Below are 18,690 nucleotides of genomic sequence, written 5' to 3'. Positions count from 1 at the left end.
CATTTGTGAAACCTTTTTTTATTGTAAAAACAAGGTCCTAAGAAGCTAAAAGAAAAGCTGAACCTGCCAGAGGGGGCACTTACCAGTATGTCACTGTGCTTGGTTTACAATTGTTTATCCTGGTGGTAGATTTCCTTTAAGGTTAAGAATAGATAATAGCGGGAAGGGAGAGAAGGAGCAAGTTGGAATTGTATTCAGACAATTGTGGACAATTTGACACACAACAAACTAAAGAAGAATCCTTTATGTATTGAGTATTATGTACACACATACCTATTACAACAGATTGTTAAGGGTCATTGGTACTTTAAATATAAGCACATATGATGCTAGCCGTACACATGTCAGCTGCACAAGAAGCCATTTCACCAGGCCACGTCATACACATACATGCCCTGCTTGGTCAAGCAGTGTACTCCTAGTTAGTTGCAGATGAAAGAAAACCTATGCCAGACACAAATTAAAAATCTCCCAACATCTGGAATTTGGGAACAGTTGTTCAGCTCCATCTGTCAAAATCAACAGGTTTGGTTGACATATATCTAATGTGTATGTGCTGCCTTAAAATAAAATGCAATTGGAGGGGGCAATAACCCAGTACAAAGTATAGTACGCTGCAAAGTGATGATGATAAAACAAAACATGACTCAGCAAAGTGGTACAAGCCTGCAAAATTCCTTATGCTATTCTGTGGATTATAAAGAGTGGAGATAGATGACAGATGATAGACAGGAGGACTGATGGGGTTTCTGGTTTTCAGTTAAAAAAACGGCATCAAATTAAACCACAGCCAAAAATATGATAGCTTTGCGTTACGTTAAGCATGTGACCACAACTTCTGCCACATGACCCCGCACTGAGTGTGACAGCTATGCAGAACATAATGTAGTCATACATCACAATGTTCACACAAATTAGATACAGTGGAACTTATGTAATGATAGTACACAACAAAGGGCAACAACCCATCTGTGTATTGACTGTAGCTCTGAAAGTTCCCCTTTCCCCACTATATACAAGGTGTGGCATATCATGACAGTGACGTGTGCTCATCGTGACAGCACAGATCGGTGTAATGCCCAGAGACAACACTTACCCAGCTTCATGAGACAGGCCAGCAGGATCCACAAGGCGATCTCGAAGGGTTCTCGGATGTACGAGTAATCCATGCCCAGCACTGGGAACAGCTTGCGCTTGCCATGGCTGCTTTTATTTCCATGGCCATCGTGGGGACCCGGGGTGAAACTATGAGCCTCATCCGCGTTGGAGGTGAATCCCTGCGGCTCCACTTCTGGAGAGCTGGCACAGGTGGGGAGGTCGGGCACCAGCACCAGGATGAGGAGCACATACAGTGCCCACCTGCATCCGGGGATCCTCATATTGAAGTATGTCCGCCACAGAGCACAGCAGCTTCATATACAGGACATTGCGGCCGGTGTATACACGCACATAGTGGAGTGTACAGCCGCTGCTACTGCTCACACTGCAGGGTGCTGGCAGGGCTGTGTAATGGGCATACTTCACAGCAGGTACATGACCTACACTTCACCCTACGCAGCCGTACTAGAAAGCAGCTATCTCTATTGGCTGACACACTGGGCATATGTGCGCCCCAGATAAGTGCAGGACGAGGCGGGTCTAGAGTATGCTGCGGCGCCCCTTCACTCTCCTCCAGCTGAGATGCGAGAGCATTTCCACTGGTAGAAAGCCCGGGAAGAGCCGCCACTGAACCTTAGGGTGGAGCCGGCAGATTGAGCGACCTCTGCTGGACTGGAGGTCGCTACATGGAAAGCGAATTCCTCCAATCCTGCTGCAATGATAGAAGATACTGCCCTCAGATGGTATAACTTCATGGAAACCATGTCACTGTTTGGGAGGCCCAAAGCTCCAAGCACTTTAATTCTCTCTTCTTCATATTGTTCAGTGCACACCCCTCAAACATTCTGGGCGCATTCACACGTGGCGTTATTGCATGTAAACACATTGTTAACAACCATGTAATGAGGCAAATCTCCTCTTCTCAGCTGTGGAATTGCGTTTGAAAATGCATTGGTTTAGCCACAGTTTTTTTCTGATTTTATCCAGGGCTCAACAACCCTTATACAGTTGTAAGGTGATCTCCAAATTAATCCTTACAGGGGAGAATAAGATGGCTGACACAGACACCTGGTCATAAGGCTGAACTCAAAATCACACTTTATTTAGGGCATACAGTCGTGTATATAGAAACCAGAAAATACTTTGTAGAGGACGTAAAAAGGTGATAAAATACTGAAATGCTATAAGTTAGCTTGAATATACCAAAACCTCCCCTTAAGCTATTTTGAATTTTGTAAAATTCTCCACTTTCAAAGGTCTACATTTTCAGCTTTTTAGGCAGATAGCTAGATAACTTCATAACTAACATTTCCAAAATGTCTGCTTTGTTAGTATGGTTTTTTATGCAACCACTTTCTGGGATGTTTTGAGACTTAGTATTTTGGTTGTGATTTTTCACATTTTTATGAAAATTGTCAAAACCTTTATTTATAAGGACTTGTTCAGCTCTCAAGTGAATATCAGCAGCCTAAATAATGGTAAAACCAAGTAAATTCATTAAAATTATTTGATATCCAATTACTCCCGAATCCTATATGTTGTGGTAAACTGGTGTATGGGCACAAGCCAGGGCATAGAATGGAAGAAGCACCACTCATCTTTTTGTAATGGGGACATTACAATGTAAACTGTCTGAGCTTGCAGACACATGTGCAGACAGTTTACAGACAGATCCAGAAGGAAGGTATCAGACTGTTGGTGTCATCGGGCAGCCCCAGGGCACGCATCAGACCCCTTGGATGGAGTCCCCACTTACATGCCAGGGACCGCAGCATGCAAGGGGTTAACACCCGTGATTGGAAGCATTTCTGACCATGGATGTTACAGCTGGGTGTCAGTTGATACCTGCTGCTACTGACATGAGCTCCACTCATGAGCCAGTGCCAGAAGCTGATGCACTTGCAAAATGGATATACAGTTGCTGTAAGGGTTAATTTTATTTTAATATTTTAAATATACTGCCCCCCTTGCTCTCAGCACTTCCCCCTTCCTCTGCCTGGTGTAATCTCACACAGTGGGAGGAGGTAGTGATCCTACACAGTGTAACAGCCTGTGAGAATCTACAACACAGAGAGGGGACTCCCCAGGAGCCCTTCAGGCCCAGTAGCATAATTGAAAAACTTGAATCTAGAAGGAAGGAGACCATTGATAACAAATAGAAGAGGATTACCACAGTCATGGTGCCTGCATCTATGAGTAAGAGTCCCTGGTTTATCATGCTTGATTTTAAGGGGAAAATTTCAATACAATCGCCACAAAAAATTAAGGCGTAAATAAATGATTCTGAGGCTCCAATTTTACTCTTGCACAATACCCATAGAGCTATTTGCTGTGTCTTTTTACAGACAAGCACATGGTTCACACAAAAGAAGAAATTCCGGTCCATCTGCCTTAACCTTCCACTTATCTGAATAGCTGCACTGAACAAAGGCTTGAGCTGCGAACAGACCAAGTCTGACAACGCCTAGGTATATAAACGAGGTATAGAATTCCTTCTTAGATTAACTCATGAACAAGGGTGTAGCTACAGACAAAAACTGTGTCCAAGTGCCCATGAGAGCAGGCTAGGGTCAAATGTCAGTTTATTATTATAAATCTATACGTTACAGTTTTAACGTTTTTATATTTTAAAGTTTGTGGTTTTAGAAACTATATTTGTTCTATTCAGATGTGCAGTTTATTGACTCTGTCACCCTGAAATTCTTTCTGAAATAGAGTATTTCTCTAAGAGAATTATTGCGATTACATATGTTTTGCTCTACACATGTTTATTGTCTTTGTGTGTATTAGAACAACACAAATATGACAGAAAAATTCTCACAAAACTCCAAGTGTGCCTGACAACATTTTTGGCACCTTTTCAAAATTGTGGGTATACAACTTCTTGAAAATCTACTTGATAAAAAGTTGACCATAGGGAACAGAAAGAGAAAAAGAAGGATTGTTTCCAGAGATTTTGATATTCCTTTATTCAACAGTGCACAACATGATTTACCACCCATGGCAAACACAGGTTTCAACAAAGTATAGTCTGGATGGTGGATAAGTAGCCCCAATTAAATGACATCTACCACCAGGATCAAGGGTTGTAAAGCAAGCGCACTGACATAATGGTGTGTCCCCCCTCTGGCAGGATCTGCTCTTCTTTAAGCTTCCTATGCACTTGTTTATAAGAAAAAAAGGCTTTAAAAATTATGTAAATGAGCCTGAAGAGCTCCACGCTCCGTTAACACTTATGGAGCCCAGAGCCCCTCCGGGTCATTTGCATAATTGTAAAAGTGTTTTTTGTAAAAACAAGGGCATAGGAAGCTTAAAGAACAGCAAATCCACCCAGAGGGGGCACACAGCAGTATGTCAGTATGTGTTTGGTTTACAATCCTTGATTCTGGTGATAGATGTCCTTTAAGTTCCAAAGAAATTCAAGCTGTATTTCAGTTTCAGGCTGTATCAGTGTCAGCTCAAAAAGTTGTGATTAATGTATTAAAAGTTGAAAAAATAAAATGCTATGGCAGGAGACCAGGAAGATCCCACTTCTGACACAGAGAAATAAAAAAAAACTAGACTGCAAGTAAACCAAAATCCTTCAGCGAAAATGGCTTGTGGGCAGATTTTTTTGGCAAAGCACATCATTCTACTGTTCACCAAAAATAGATTGAGGCTGTCAGGGTCGGTAGTAGTGGACCCACTGAGCCAACGCAAGCGATGAGGTAAGCCGACACCTGGGAGCGGAATCTAAGTGGCACTTGCTGCAGCGGGATACCACCAAGTCGCAACACGGCCTTGACCGCGGTGGTGGCCAAGGCAAGGTACAGAATCGGCAAGCACAATCAGAGTCGTGGTAAGACAGAAGGTTAGGAAAGGGGGCACAGGATCGGAGTTGGGGAAATAGCACAAGGTCAAGGCATGCGGCAGAGAATCAAGGTTAGGAACGTAGCAGAAGGTCACAATGGATAATACACAGGAATCGCAATAGGAAGCTTTCTCTAGGGCTAGGAGGCAAAAAGATCTAGCAGGGGTCACAGGAAGAGGCCGGCTATTTAACAGGTCAGCGGCTGGCCAGCGCCAATTAGCGGCACCCAATTAGCGTGCTCCCTAGGAGAAGGGGGCGCATGCGAGGGAGCACAGGAGACACCTCTAGAGCACGGAGAGGTAACACTCGTGGGGTGCCTTTAGACGGGGCACACGGTTGTGCCTGCGACCCAAACGTTGGCCGCAGGAGCACTGGTGACAATACTCCTCCCCCTTGAGCCCCCCCCTCTTCTGGTGGTGATGTCTGCTAGTTCAGGCAGAGGTACCTCGGCGGGATCCATGGCCGGCTCTTACTGTCATGGTCGGTGGTAGAGGAACCACTGAACCACCGTGAACAATGACGTAAGCCAACACCTGGGAGCTAAGTGGCACTTGGTATTCACCAGAGCTGCGGCGGGATACCACCAGGTCGCTCCACGGGCGTGACTTTGCCCATGGTGGTGGCCAAGGCAAGGTACAGAATCGGCAAGCAGAATCAAAGTCGTGGTCAGGCAGAAGCTCAGGAAAGTCAGCACAGGATCGTAGTCGGAGACGTAGCACAAGGTCAAGGCAGGTGGCAGAGAATCAAGGTCAGGAAGGTAGTAGAAGGTCACAACAGATAATAAACAGGAATCGCAATAGGAAGCTTTCTCTAGGGCTTTGAGGCACAAAGATCCGGCAGGGATCACAGCAAGAGGCCGGCTATTTAAGAGGGCTATTTAAGAGCGGCCGGACAGCACCAATGAGTGGCACGCTGGCCCTTTAAACTTTACAGAGATGGTGTGCACGTGCCCTAGGAGGCACAGGAGACCCGACTGGAGCACAGAGAGGTAAGACTCATGGAGTGGCGCTACACGGGACACTCGGGTGTGCCTGCGACATGGGTCGCAGGAGCACCCATGATAGAGACTCACAAAAAAAAGAACACAATACTTATAGTTAAATGTGTTGTTGCCTCTGGTACTGGATGCCTTGGCTGTGTGCAACACATCATGAAATCTGAAAATTACCAAAGGGTTAGGGTTCGCATTATTGAGCTCTGTGTTAGAAAGATGGAGTCCTAGGTCAGAACCCCACACATACTTCTTGAAGTAGCCCCCACCAACCTTAATCTGGCCCTGTCAGTGAGAGTTAGTCATCCTGGAAATATCATTGAATTGAATGGAGGCAGGTCGGACACTTATGTAGAGCACTTCTGAGGACTTGTAGGTCCACTGGGAGTCTCAGAGGTTGAACCTTCATTAATTAGTCAATTATTTCCTATGCGGCATCACCATTAAGGACCTCAATGCATAGTCCCAATAAATATGTTGCATTGTACTCAGCCAATTTAATGTGCTATCTTTATGATGCCCCGACATGCTAGATGCTCCTGGCAGTTAGGTACTACGGTATTAGTGGGTGTGCATCAGAGCTGAAATTTCTGATTTCTGGGACTTCACTTGCAGAGTCTTGTAGAGCAATGTGGAATTCAAAGGTTCATAAAAAGGAAGTTTTAACATTTCTTTTCCTACAAGTCTTTTCTAAAAAAATATCTCAGAGGACCAATGCAGCTTAGATTGCAACCTGTGAGTTTCTACCTTCACTTTAGAACTGAATTTGTAGTATAGCATGGTGACAGGTAGTAAATATGACTCATTCTTAAGGGTTGCCTGATAAGACTCTAGCAGAGAACACAAATAGTTCTAGTAAGACAAACAATCCACATTAAATAAGATAGGCTCTTATAGTGGTTTCTCTGTAAATATCCCAACAAAGTCTATGCTAAGGAATTCTATTATGTGACCACAGAATTCCATTCCTCATTATCATTATTTACTAAAGTTAAATGGTACTAGCATGAATGTCACTAGCTGTGTGCTGATCACACAAACACTAGTTGAGGCTCAGTAATATCTACCGTTTATATATTTGCTGATAATCTCTTTATTAAAAGAGATATGAAGAAAAGAGTAAAATTAAAATCAGTTCCAAATTTTTTATAACAATAAAGCAAAAGAACAATTGTAGGACACAAGTAGTAATTGAGATAGTAATTATGTAAGGATGTCATATTGGGTCACTGACTGTCCAACATACAGTTCTGATTGCAAATTGTATGTACGGTATTCTGTATGTATTGTATGCTATGGTTACAAGTAGCCAGATATTCAGGAAGAGTGCCTGCCTTGAGTTATCACCCAAATATAAGTGAAAAAGTGCAATACTGAGAGCACTATATAGCAGGGAGGCTATAAAAAAATATAAGGGGCTCACTGTATATAAATTTATGATGGGGTACTGTATAATGAAGATTACTGTATAGGAAGTAGTAGCAGTATATACTGTAAATAAATAAAGGTGTTGTCAGAATTCAGTTGTAGTGGACCCCCTGTACCACCGCAGACGATGAAGTTAGCCGACACCTGGGAGCGGAGTCTAAGTGGCACCCGATTTTCACCAGAGCCCACCGCAGAGCGGGTTGGACATGAGAAGTATGGTAGTACCAGGTCGCTCCAAAGGCATGACTGTGTCCGCAGTGGCAGCCAAGGTGAGGTACAGAGTCATAAGGCAGAACTGTGGTTGGGGACAGGCAGGAGGTCAAGACAGGATCAACGTCAAAGTGAAGCAGAGGGTCAGGGCAGGCAGTGGAGAAGTGAGGTCAGGGACGGAACCGAGGTCACAACAGGGGACACAGGAAAGGGCCCGGAAATTTAACAGAATGGGCAGCCAGCCAGCGCCAATTATCGGTGTGCTGGCCCTTTTAATCTCCGGAACCCAGCGCGGGCACCCTAAGAGGCAGGGGCGCGTGTACCGGAGACATCGCTAGAATGTGGAAAGGAGACATAGAAAGCCACAGGGATCTTGGGGAGCGGAGAAGGAGCATGGGTGCACCTGCAACAGGGGACATGGTTCGCAGGAGCACTCGGGACAGTCCCCCCTCCCTCTTCGGCCTCCCCCTCTTCTTGGTCTGGAGGAATTTTAGGCCACGGTCCAAGATATTGTCCTTGGGCTCCCAAGACCTTGCCTCAGGCCCCAACCCCTTCCAGAACTTCCTTTACCTCAAAGACATCAGTGGAGTCAGCCTCAGGAGCAGGAGGAGGAACTTGCTGGGGGAAGCTGTTCAGGATGACTGGCTTTAGGGGACATACATGGAAGGCGTTCGGGATACGCTTAGTGGGAGGAAGGAGTGTCACGGCCATACCCGCAATCCTCGTTACGGATCGCGGGTACACCTGTGCCCTTCCCTGTGGCGCGGTTACCCCCAGGCCCAGACTTACCTCTCCTGGCACTGCTCCAGTCCTGTTTAGACCGCGATCCTGCTGCCTGACTAGGTCGCGCGCGTCCCCGCTTACTAGGGCGCAGGTGCTGGCTCTTTGAAAAGCCAGCGTCCCCCTGATTGGAACTGGCTAATCTGGCTCTCCCTTAAAATCTGGCACCTCCCTTCACTCACTGCGGGATCTTCAAGTCATTATCCCTGAAGTGAAAGCCCTCCTGTGTTTCCTAGTGTTCCCTCGTGTTCCAGCGTTTCCAGGATTCCTCTGTGTGTCTGTACTCCAGTGTTCCTCCGTGTTTCTGGGTTTCCTGTGTTTTCTGTATTGCAGTGGCGGTCCTGTATTCCTGTGGCAGTCCTGTATTCCTGTGGCGGTCCTGTATTCCTGTGGCGGTCCTGCATTCCAGTGGCCATCCAGAGGTCCTGCCATTATAAGGTCCTGCATTCCTGAGGTTCTACCTTCCTGAGGTACCCCACAGTAGTCAATATAATTAGAGATGATGGGATCCGATGGACTGCGGCAATATGTCTCGGTCAGGGAGCCAAACTCGAACACCAAACCCGATCATTGGGTCATTTCATCTCTAAATATAATCCCAAGGTGTCACTGTAGTTAAAATAGTCTCTGACTACACTGTACTCAGTAGCCAATATTCTGACAGGGTCGCCATTGTAGCCTTGTTAGTCATTGTAGCCATGCTAGTTATTCATGCCCCCAGATTGGAAACTATAGACACAAACCCCCACAGTAACATTTATAATAAGGGTGCCCCCAAACAAAATGAAAGAAAAGGTAACACTTACCTGCTTCTTGCATCGGCTGCTCCTTCTGAAGTCTGTGCAGGAGAGGGGGAATCTGCCGGGCTCATAGGATTTTAGTAATGAGTCACCATGCCAGAGCTCAATGAGCTTGCAGTGTTGCATATTCTGTGACTAGGCGCCGTCAGACATGATGTTTGTAGGAGCCTAGTCCGACCCTGGGCGCAGTGTGGAGATGTGCCGTAAAAACCAAAGACACCAAGTTTGCAGTGATAAGTCACCTAAGGAGGAGTCGTTATCTGTCTGATGAAGAAGAATCGTCATTACACTACAGGAATTGTCATTATAAAGGGAGCACCATAAAGGCAAGGATATTGTGTATTTGAATCTTTATTTCTGCAGCTACTGAGAAGACATCAGAAGATTTTAATAGAGACAAGAGACTGGGGTGTTGGCCGTCACATCCTTTCTTTATGTAATTTTTGTGAGGCCAGCTTATGGACAATAAAAATGGTCATGTGCATGCAATCGAAGTCTGCTTGTCTTTAGCAAACCTACAGCAAAAATCTGTAAGGTAGTGCACCAAAAATAAAGTTGTGACCACTAACACCTTCATGCTGATGCCCTTTTTTGTTTTTGCATTTCCACCCTTTGCTCCCCTACTTTCAAAATCCACAACTTTTTTATTTTTATGTTTACAGACCTTTATAAGGGCTTGTTTTCTGTGTAACAAATTGTACTTCCTATTGACGGTATTTAATTTCTATGCCGTGTACTGGAAAGCAGGAAAAAAAACTACTAAATGCAGTAGACTTTAGTGGGCGCTTTTGGGCTCTGTTTTTTGTGGGCTCTGTTTTTACGGCTTTCACTAAGTGCGCCAAATGACAACTTCCCTTTATTTTTTGGGTCGCTGTGATTACGTGTATACCAAATTTACATAGGATCTATTAGGTTTTAAAAAATGAAAACCTTATGTACAAAAACAATTTTTTATTTTGCCATATTTTGATGCTAGTAAGTTTTTCATGCTTTAGGGCAGTGATGGCGAACCTTTTAGAGCCTGAGTGCCCAAACTTCAACCAAAAGCCACTTATTTATAGCAAAGTGCCAGCACAGCAATATAATTTATTTCTCCTTGTTCTTTGACAACTTTCAATCGTTCAGCCTCCTAAAGACACCAACGCAGTTGAAAGGAGGAGGGCAAATTCGCCTATCATTGTAGGAAGATTCTTTGAGTCCTGTCTGGTGAACTGGTCATGCTGGGACGATGGCCCGGGTGCCCACAGAGATGGCTCAGAGTGCCGCCTCTGGCACCAGTGCCATAGGTTCGCCACCACTGCTTTAGGGTATGGAGTTGTGTAAGGTGTCATTTTTTTTGCAGTACGTGATGACATTTTCATTGACACCAGTTGTGGGACTTTTAATCAAATTGATATAAAAGTGGCGTTTCGGACATATGGGTGCTATTTTGTGTTACTGGATTCACCGCTGGGCATAAATGTTTTGATATATTGATAGATTGGGGCTTTTGGGAAATGGTGATACCTAAAAATGTTTATGATTTTTATTGTTTATTTATTTTTTTAAGTGTTCTAGGGAAAGGGGGTGATTTGAACTTTTAGGGTATTTTAAAGGGAACCTGTCACCAGGGACCTCATTTTCACTAAAGCCAGATTGCAGAAGCCCATGACATCTCCATTGCAAATCTGCCTTTCTGCCTTTTTTTAGGCATTTGCAATACAATATAATGGTGTGTTATAACTTACTCTTGCTCCATGACAAAATCCTGGGGTAGTCACAGGGGCTGTGGTTTAGATGCATTTCAAAAAACAACATGTGACTTGTTTGTTACTCACTCCTCAGAGCTTGGCCCCCACCTTTGTGCTCCTGTACAGCTCCACCTCCTGCTCCTTCTCAGAGGTCACAGCCTGGTGAGCTGACATCAGTGGGGGAGGGACAATCTGTACAGGAGCACAAACATGGAGACAGCCTGCAGCTCAGACAAGTCACATGTTGCTTTTTTGAAAAGCATGCAAACCAAAGTCCAGCCCCTGTGACTACCCCAGGATTTTGTCAGGGTGCAAGGTAAGTTATAACACACAATTATATAGTAATGCAAATGCTTAGAAAAGGCAGAGAGGCATTTTTGCAATGCAGGTGTCATGAGCTTTTACAATCTGTCTTTAGTGAAAATTAGGCCCCTGGTGACAGGTTCCCTTTAAGTCCAAGGGGTCTGATCATACTACAGTAAGGCCCCTTTCACACTTGCGGTTTTCATGCGCGTTCTCGGCTCGTGCTTTTGACGCGCAGAACTTGCATTGTACTCTGACCCATTGTAACCAATGGGTCTTTTCAGACTTGCATTTTTTTTCACGCACACACGCGTTTTTTTTTAACGCGCGTTTAAATCTTGACATGCTCTACTTTTGCAAGTCAAGCGCATGAAAAACGCACCATACAAGTCTATGGAGATGCATCAAAAACGCATTGCACTCTGAGACACTTGCAAGTGCAATGCAAGTGCAATGCGTTTTTCACGCATCAATTGCCATAGAAAAGATAGAGCTCAGTCCTAAGTCCATTTCACACGCATTTTCTGCGCGTGAAAAACGCATTGAAATTGCATTGAAATTGCATCAAAAACTCGTGTGAAAAACCTGTTCCCTATCGCTTCCAAAAACCTCTTCTATTATAATCCATTTCAATTCTGAGAATTTCTTCTCTAATCTTCCCTTATTGTCAACAAGATATATTATCCAATATTTCAACCTCTTTTTTTTCCATATGTTCTGATAGCAGATCTATGTTCGTTTAATCGTGTTTTTATCGATCTTGATGTTTGTCTGACATACAATTTGCCACAAGGGCATTTCAGTACATAAACAACATTTTTACTATTACACGAATGCCACCCTTTGATGGGGACACTTGTACCATCTAAGGGGTGGGATAGTTTTTCTCCTTTAATAATAGAACTACAGTTCTGACAAAATAAGCATGCAAATGTCCCATTCTGACTCAGGAATTGTTGTTTATTTAATTTGCCTTTACTAATGTCTGCTCTTATTAACCGATTTGCAAGGGAATTACCCTTTTTGTATGCAAACCTTGGTTTCTCTTTAAAGAGTAGATCACATTTCAACATATCCCAATATTTAAGAATGGTACTTTTGACTGTGGAATGACTGTCATAGGTGAAAACAAATAAATATTTTTTTTTATTTTTCTTCTGGAAAGTACCAGGTTGTCGTAACTCCTGCCAATCTACTTGTGCTACTTCCTCACTTATTTTAACAATTTCTTTCCGAGTATAACCCTTCTCAACAAACTTCTCTACCATTTTTTTACTATTCAATTCGTATTCTTTATCATCATTACAAATATGGCGTGTTCTTAAAAATGGCCCCTTAGGGATCCATTTATCCCCTTAAGGATCCAGGGATGAAAAATGTATCTATCTAGAAGGTTGTTTTTGTCTGTTGGCTTCGGATATAGTGTGGTAATTAGTCTTTTTTCATTTATAACAACATTCACGTCCAGAAACTGAATACTCTTTGTATTATATTCTACTGAAAACTCAATTAACGGATGGATAACACTGATTTAATCATGTAACCCATTCCATTAGTTCTAACTCCGTTCCACTCCATGCCACAAACACATTGTCCACACAGCGACACCAAAGGATGACGTGCTTGCCGAGTGGATGTGTGAACATGGTAGAGAAGTTTGTTGAGAAGGGTTATAGTCGGAAAGATATCGTTAAAATAAGTGAGGAAGGACAACCTGGTACTTTTCAGAAGAAAAATGATAAAAAAATATTTATTTGTTTCAACCTATGACAGTCATTCCACACTAGTCAAAAAATAGAATAGAAAAAGGGTAAATCCCTTGCAAATCGGTTTATAAGAGCAGACATTAGTAAGGGCAAATTAAATAAACAACAATTCCTGAGAACTAGACAGAATGGGACATATGCGTGCTTATCTTGTCAAAACATTTTCAGAATGTTGTTTATGTACTGAAATGCCCTTGTGGCAAATTGTATGTCGGACAGACATCAAGATCGATAAAAACTTGATTAAACGAACATAGATCTGCTATCAGAACATGTGGAAAACAAGAGGTTAAAATATTCGATAGGGATCTTGTTGACAATAAGGGAAGATCAGAGAAGAAAAAATATGGCGAAACTACAGTAGCGCGACCAGGTTTCAGAATTGAAATGGATGATAATAGAAGACGTTTTTGGAAGCGATGGGAAACAGGTGAAAAAAACATCTCTTACAGAGAGAAGTTTATTGGATACGTAGGTTGGAGACAAAAAGCCCCAAAGGCTTGAACGAGGACAGTAATTTTAATGTATATCTCTGATGTATATACTAACTGTATTAAAGATTCTATGTATATTATAGTTGAGGATATAATTGACGGAGTGATACAGTGGTAGTAGATAAACAGTTAGGTTGCTGAGTTCTGGATTAGAATTTGTTTTTAATTCTGTATACTTACTGCATACGTGCATAGGAAATTCTGGTAACGGATAGTATAACTTGGGATAACGAATGAGAACTTGACATGTCTGAGAAAGGGAGCGTATCCCTCGAAATGTCACATTGAACATGAGGCTCGTAGGATTGTTCTATGGCAGTGATGGCAAACCTTTTAGAGACCGAGTGCCCAAACTACAACAAAGACCCGCTTATTTATCGCAAAGTGCCAACACAGAAATTTAATTTATGATTTATACTCCCTTCTCTGTCACAGTTCTCATTGATAGCAGCACTCTGAGGACACCAATAAAGCAGAAAATAGTCCCAGGTACAGCTGTCACTTTAAAATAGCTCTGTGCACAGCAAGTCCTGGGCTGTCTGGGACAGCAGGAAGTTACCTGGAGTCATCTCTGGTGATGGCCTGAGTGCCCACAGAAAGGGCTCTGAGTGCCACCTCTGGCACCAGTGCCATAGGTTAGCCATCACTGTTCTATGGTGTCTAGGAGAGGTACTCTGTCCGTGGAGCGAGGAAAGTGAGTCAAGCATATCTATATTATGATTTAATGTGCCGATTATGCTTGATCGGTGAACTACACAAAGGTACAAATGTATGAATAGAAGCTGACTTATGCGATCCAAGGTTGAAACAATGTTGCAAGCTATATATAAACAATTATGAACAAACTATAAATATGTGCGGCTACAAAGCTATTGTATGTTTTTATTGAGCAAATTAAGTTGCTAATGGACAATGTCTTAAAGTAAGGTTTTGAGGAGACTAGGAGATCTCCTGTCCTGAACCATTTCTAGAAAATGTATGTCTTATGAAAGAATTGACTCCACATGCTGTCATTTTGTTATATGAATAGCAACATGGTAGGCCACAGAGTGGCACAATGACAAAGCGTTGAGGTGCCAGCATCAGTACCAGGAGGTCAGAAAGTGGCACAATGACAAATTCTGGAGGTGGCAGCAGCAGCACGAGGTCAGAGAGTGGCACAATGACAAATTATAGAGGAGGTAGCAGCATGGTAGGCCACAGAGTGGCACAATGAAAAGGTGTGGAGGTGCCAGCATCAGTAGCAGGAAGTCAGAATGTGGCACAATGACAGAGTGTGGAGGTGGGTGACAATTCCAGTCCCTGGTAAAGATGGTGGGAGGCAGATGGACCAACTGGCAGCAGATATGTGGCATCAGGTGGGTGGCAGCATCAGAATAGTGGCTGAGGCAGGTAGTTAGAATCCAGACTAATTTCTTAACGTTTGGGATGCCCTGCACATGTGGTATGATGGAGCAGCACTTAGACTTGTGGAGGCTGAGGTGGTGGTGGAGAAGGAGACGGACATTGGCGCAGGAGCGGCAGTTTGAAAACATGGAGGAGAAAGCGGCTGTTGGAGTTGTTGGTGTGGCTGGACAGGAAGCACATTCACCCAGTGGGCCGTAAAGGACATGTACTGGCCCTGACCGTAGTTACAGCTCCACATGTGCACCTTGGAAGAAGCTGATAAGCTCAAGGACTGGCCCACCTTCTGTTCTACATATTTGTGAAGGGCTAGCACTGCCTTTTTGGTAAATAAATTGCTGCTTGGAACTCTCCACCTTGGTTTGACACAAGCCATTAGTTCTCTGAAGGGTGCAGAGCCTATGACCCTATGACTTGGAATGGGAGGGACTGCAGTGCCAACAACTTGGATAGGAGCACGGTCAGCTGCTGCACCTTAGGATGGCTGGTTGTCTCTTTGTAATCGCCTCCTTCAACGACTACTGGCACCATTCATAGCGAGGAGCAGGGGCATCCGGACCAGGAGATGATGTCAAACACAAGCAGCTCCCTTCGGCAGACTGGCTGAAATGGCATGTGTGCCACTAGGTGCTGCTGCGGCGGCAGGATGGACCACCACATATGAGCCATGTTTCTCCCAGGCCATTAGATGGTGACGCTGCTTGTGTTGACTCCTGTCCTCGCACTGCTGCCACCCTGCTGACTCACGGCCACAAGCGGACACCCTCTTCTCCCAACAATGATGATGAAGCCGTGCTTCACCCAGCTCCCAAGTGCAATCAGCGATTTGTGTTTCCCTGTCACTGCTATTCTCCTCAATGGTCTCAGTATGCACAGCCTGACTACTTTCAAGTGCAACATAACCTCCCATGCCACTCTCCACATCTCTACTTTCCCACCTACTGCACGAAGCAGCAGATGTCTGCCCCATCTCTTCACTGCCAAGCAGCTGCTGACTGTCCTCAAAGACTTTGTCCTTGTTGTATAGTGGCGCTGAGCCCCAACCACCTAGTAGATCTCTGGCTGAGGGAAATTAACAGGACAGAGGCAGCTGGTTGAGGACAGGTGAGGGCCGCTCAACTGCTCTTGGGCAATGCCAACTAAGTGTTGTATCTGACGAACCCACTGACTTTTGGCTGTGTTTGTCAGATGTTATTTGGGTGGAAGTGGATGACCTAGTCAACCAATCAACAACCTTTGGATTGTTGATCAACACACTGCCGCTAGATGACAATGGCAGTTCTGGCCTCACAGACTGACCCCTGCTGCGACGTCCCCTTACTGTGCTACGACCACTGTCTGCTCCACCTGCCACCTTTCTGTCTGACATAGTGGTTAATCAACTACGTGGATTTGACACGTATTTCTTGCTCTCAACTTTAGCAACAAAAAACCTATTGAAATTTGCGGTATACAGATACCCCAAAATGGACACCCTGGAATTGGAGCAAAAATCACTCCAGCAACTACATAGATTTGACATGTATTTCTTGCTCTCAACTTCAGCAACAAACTATTGAAATTTGTGGTATACAGATGCCAAAAATGGACACCCGGTAATTGGAGCAAAAATCACTTGAGAAACTATGTGAATTTTACAGAGTTCTTTCTAGTAACTTCAGCATCAAAACAGAACTGCAATTTGGGGTATACAGATCCCCCAAAATGGACACCCTGGGATTGAAGCAGAAATCACTACAGAAACTATGTGGATTTTATACAGATTTATTCCTTTTCACTTCAGCAACAAAAAAGAACTGCAATTTGGGGTATACAGTTCCCCCAAAATGGACACCCTGGGATAGGAGCAGAAATCACTACAGAAACTATGTGAATTTTACACAGATTTCTTCCTATTCACTTCAGCAACATAAAAAACCTGCTATTTGAGGTATATAGATCCCCAAAATGGATAACCTGGGATAGGAGGAGAAATCACTACAGAAACTTTATGGATTTTATACAGATTTCTTCCTATTCACTTCAGCAACAAAACAGAACTGCAATTTGGGGTATACAGATCCTGCAAAACGGACACTCTGGGATAGGAGCAGAAATCACTACAGAAACTATGTGGATTTTACACAGATTTCTTCCCATTCACTTCTGCAACAAAACAGAACTGCAATTTGGGGTATGCAGATCCCCCAAAACGGACACCCTAGGATTGGAGCAGAAATCGCTACAGAAACTATGTGGATTTTACACAGGGTTCTTCCTATTCACTTTAGCAACAAAAAAGAACTGCAATTTGGGGTATACAATTCCCCCAAAACGGACACCCTGGGATTGGAGCAGAAATCTCTACAGCACAGTACAGTACAAACAGCTAGAAGCTGGAGACAGCACATGCAGTGTGAAATGCCACGATTGGAAATGGCTGCCTGTTTTTATAGGGCTGTGACATCACATAAGTCTGACATTCGCTGATTAGCTTAGAGGTCTACACATGTCATCGAGGGTGTTGCTTTATTTTTCCCAGAGCTCCATGTAACACGTTGCACACCTAGAAAAAAAGATTATAATTAACAGCCTGGAGCATGAGGACAAGATGTTGGATGCTACAGGCTGCTATTTATGCAGGCCCCCCCCCCCCGTGCTAATTATGCACGCCCCCACATGCTAATTATGCACACTTTCATGTTGGTAGAGGGAGGTGACGTCATGTGAGAGGCATGAATTCACATCTTTCACATGACGTCACCTCCCTCTCCCATGCTCCCACTCGCTAATTTTAAATTTTTTTTCTATGTGATCCGTGTCAAGACTAGCGGAGGAAAGTGCTGAGATCAACATCTAGAGCAGTGGAGGTGAGTATTTCTTGTTTTTTTTTGTTTTTTCAAATGGTAAATTTGAAAGAGGTTAAGAAGGAATAGTTTTTGTATAATATAAATGGATGGATGGCTTGTGGCTAAATATCTTCAAGTTTGGCTGTATGGCATTGGTTAGGCTGACATACCTACATACACTGTATTTATACATTCAGCATAGAGAGAAGTATCATATACCGCCATTTTCCACCTGTCAGGAATATATTGGATACAATATGTGGCTATTTTGTATATGTAAGGTGCAGGATTCTGTCTCTACAGGTGCAGTGTGTTTCTCCAGTCTCAGGTTTCTGTCATCAGCTCAGTTTCCTCTTCATGTCTGATCAGTTACAAGGTCAGAGACAAATCGCTCCTCTGCAGAGCTCTTTACCCATCCCCTTGTCCAGCAGAGCATCTTCTTGCTTTATTGTGTACGCTAGTTACAATTTAGGTACCTGTTGGTTTAGAGTAGAACATTAAGGGTACTTATAAGCTCTCCACCTAGATATGAAGTATCAACTCTACATTGCCGTGCTTCTAGCCACTGCTTTATCTCTCTGCTATGCAGGTAGGTACATTCTCAACAACTCCCACAGACAGAAACTTTTATCTTGTATTTATTAGAGGTGTGTATACTTATTAGTCACTATTTTATGTAACAATATGTCACTACTTAATTATTAATTCTCTAATTATTGAAGCTTGATACGGAAACATGATATGACTAAGCAATGTAATGATGGCAGCTTTGAGGGTGCAGCATTTTGTGGACTGAATTCTTGCTTAAAATGCATGATATTATATAGAATGTGTGTCATTTAGTTATAAAACTCTTTGTAATTCAATATGCTCTATATATTGAGTTGATTTATTGTCTTTGATTTATATAGAGGTTAAGAATATGATCAGCAAAATTAAAGCATAACTAGACATTTGAGCTGCATTGGATAAAGCAATAGTTCAAGTCATAAAAGTAGCATTTTTTAT

The 18,690-nt window shown here is 43.4% G+C and overlaps 2 protein-coding genes across 3 annotated transcripts in view; one reads left to right on the top strand and one right to left on the bottom strand.

The window, feature by feature from the left end:
• Positions 1–1,710, bottom strand: part of SLC9A1 (solute carrier family 9 member A1) — a 39,689-nt gene extending 37,979 nt beyond the window's left edge. The window contains exon 1 of the mRNA XM_072137021.1: positions 1,097–1,710. Coding sequence (XP_071993122.1) covers positions 1,097–1,379 — 283 coding nt within the window. The 5' untranslated portion in view covers positions 1,380–1,710. The remainder of the gene's footprint in view (positions 1–1,096) is intronic.
• CD164L2 (CD164 molecule like 2) overlaps positions 1–18,690 on the top strand; it is a 33,508-nt gene that overhangs the window by 318 nt on the left and 14,500 nt on the right. Inside the window, exon 1 of one of the 2 annotated variants that reach the window (XM_072137025.1) lies at positions 17,999–18,271. The exons of the other annotated variant lie outside the window; for it this stretch is intronic. Within the exon in view, the coding sequence (XP_071993126.1) occupies positions 18,211–18,271 (61 nt within the window). The 5' untranslated portion in view covers positions 17,999–18,210. Of the gene's footprint in view, positions 1–17,998; positions 18,272–18,690 lie in introns of those variants that run through there. 2 annotated transcript variants of the gene reach the window in all.

Source organism: Engystomops pustulosus, chromosome 2 (genome assembly GCF_040894005.1).
Source record: "Engystomops pustulosus chromosome 2, aEngPut4.maternal, whole genome shotgun sequence".
In the NCBI taxonomy this organism is placed as follows: Eukaryota; Metazoa; Chordata; class Amphibia; order Anura; family Leptodactylidae; genus Engystomops; species Engystomops pustulosus.
The sequence above is the reverse complement of the archived record's forward strand: the minus strand, read 5'-3'. Positions and strand labels throughout refer to the sequence as shown.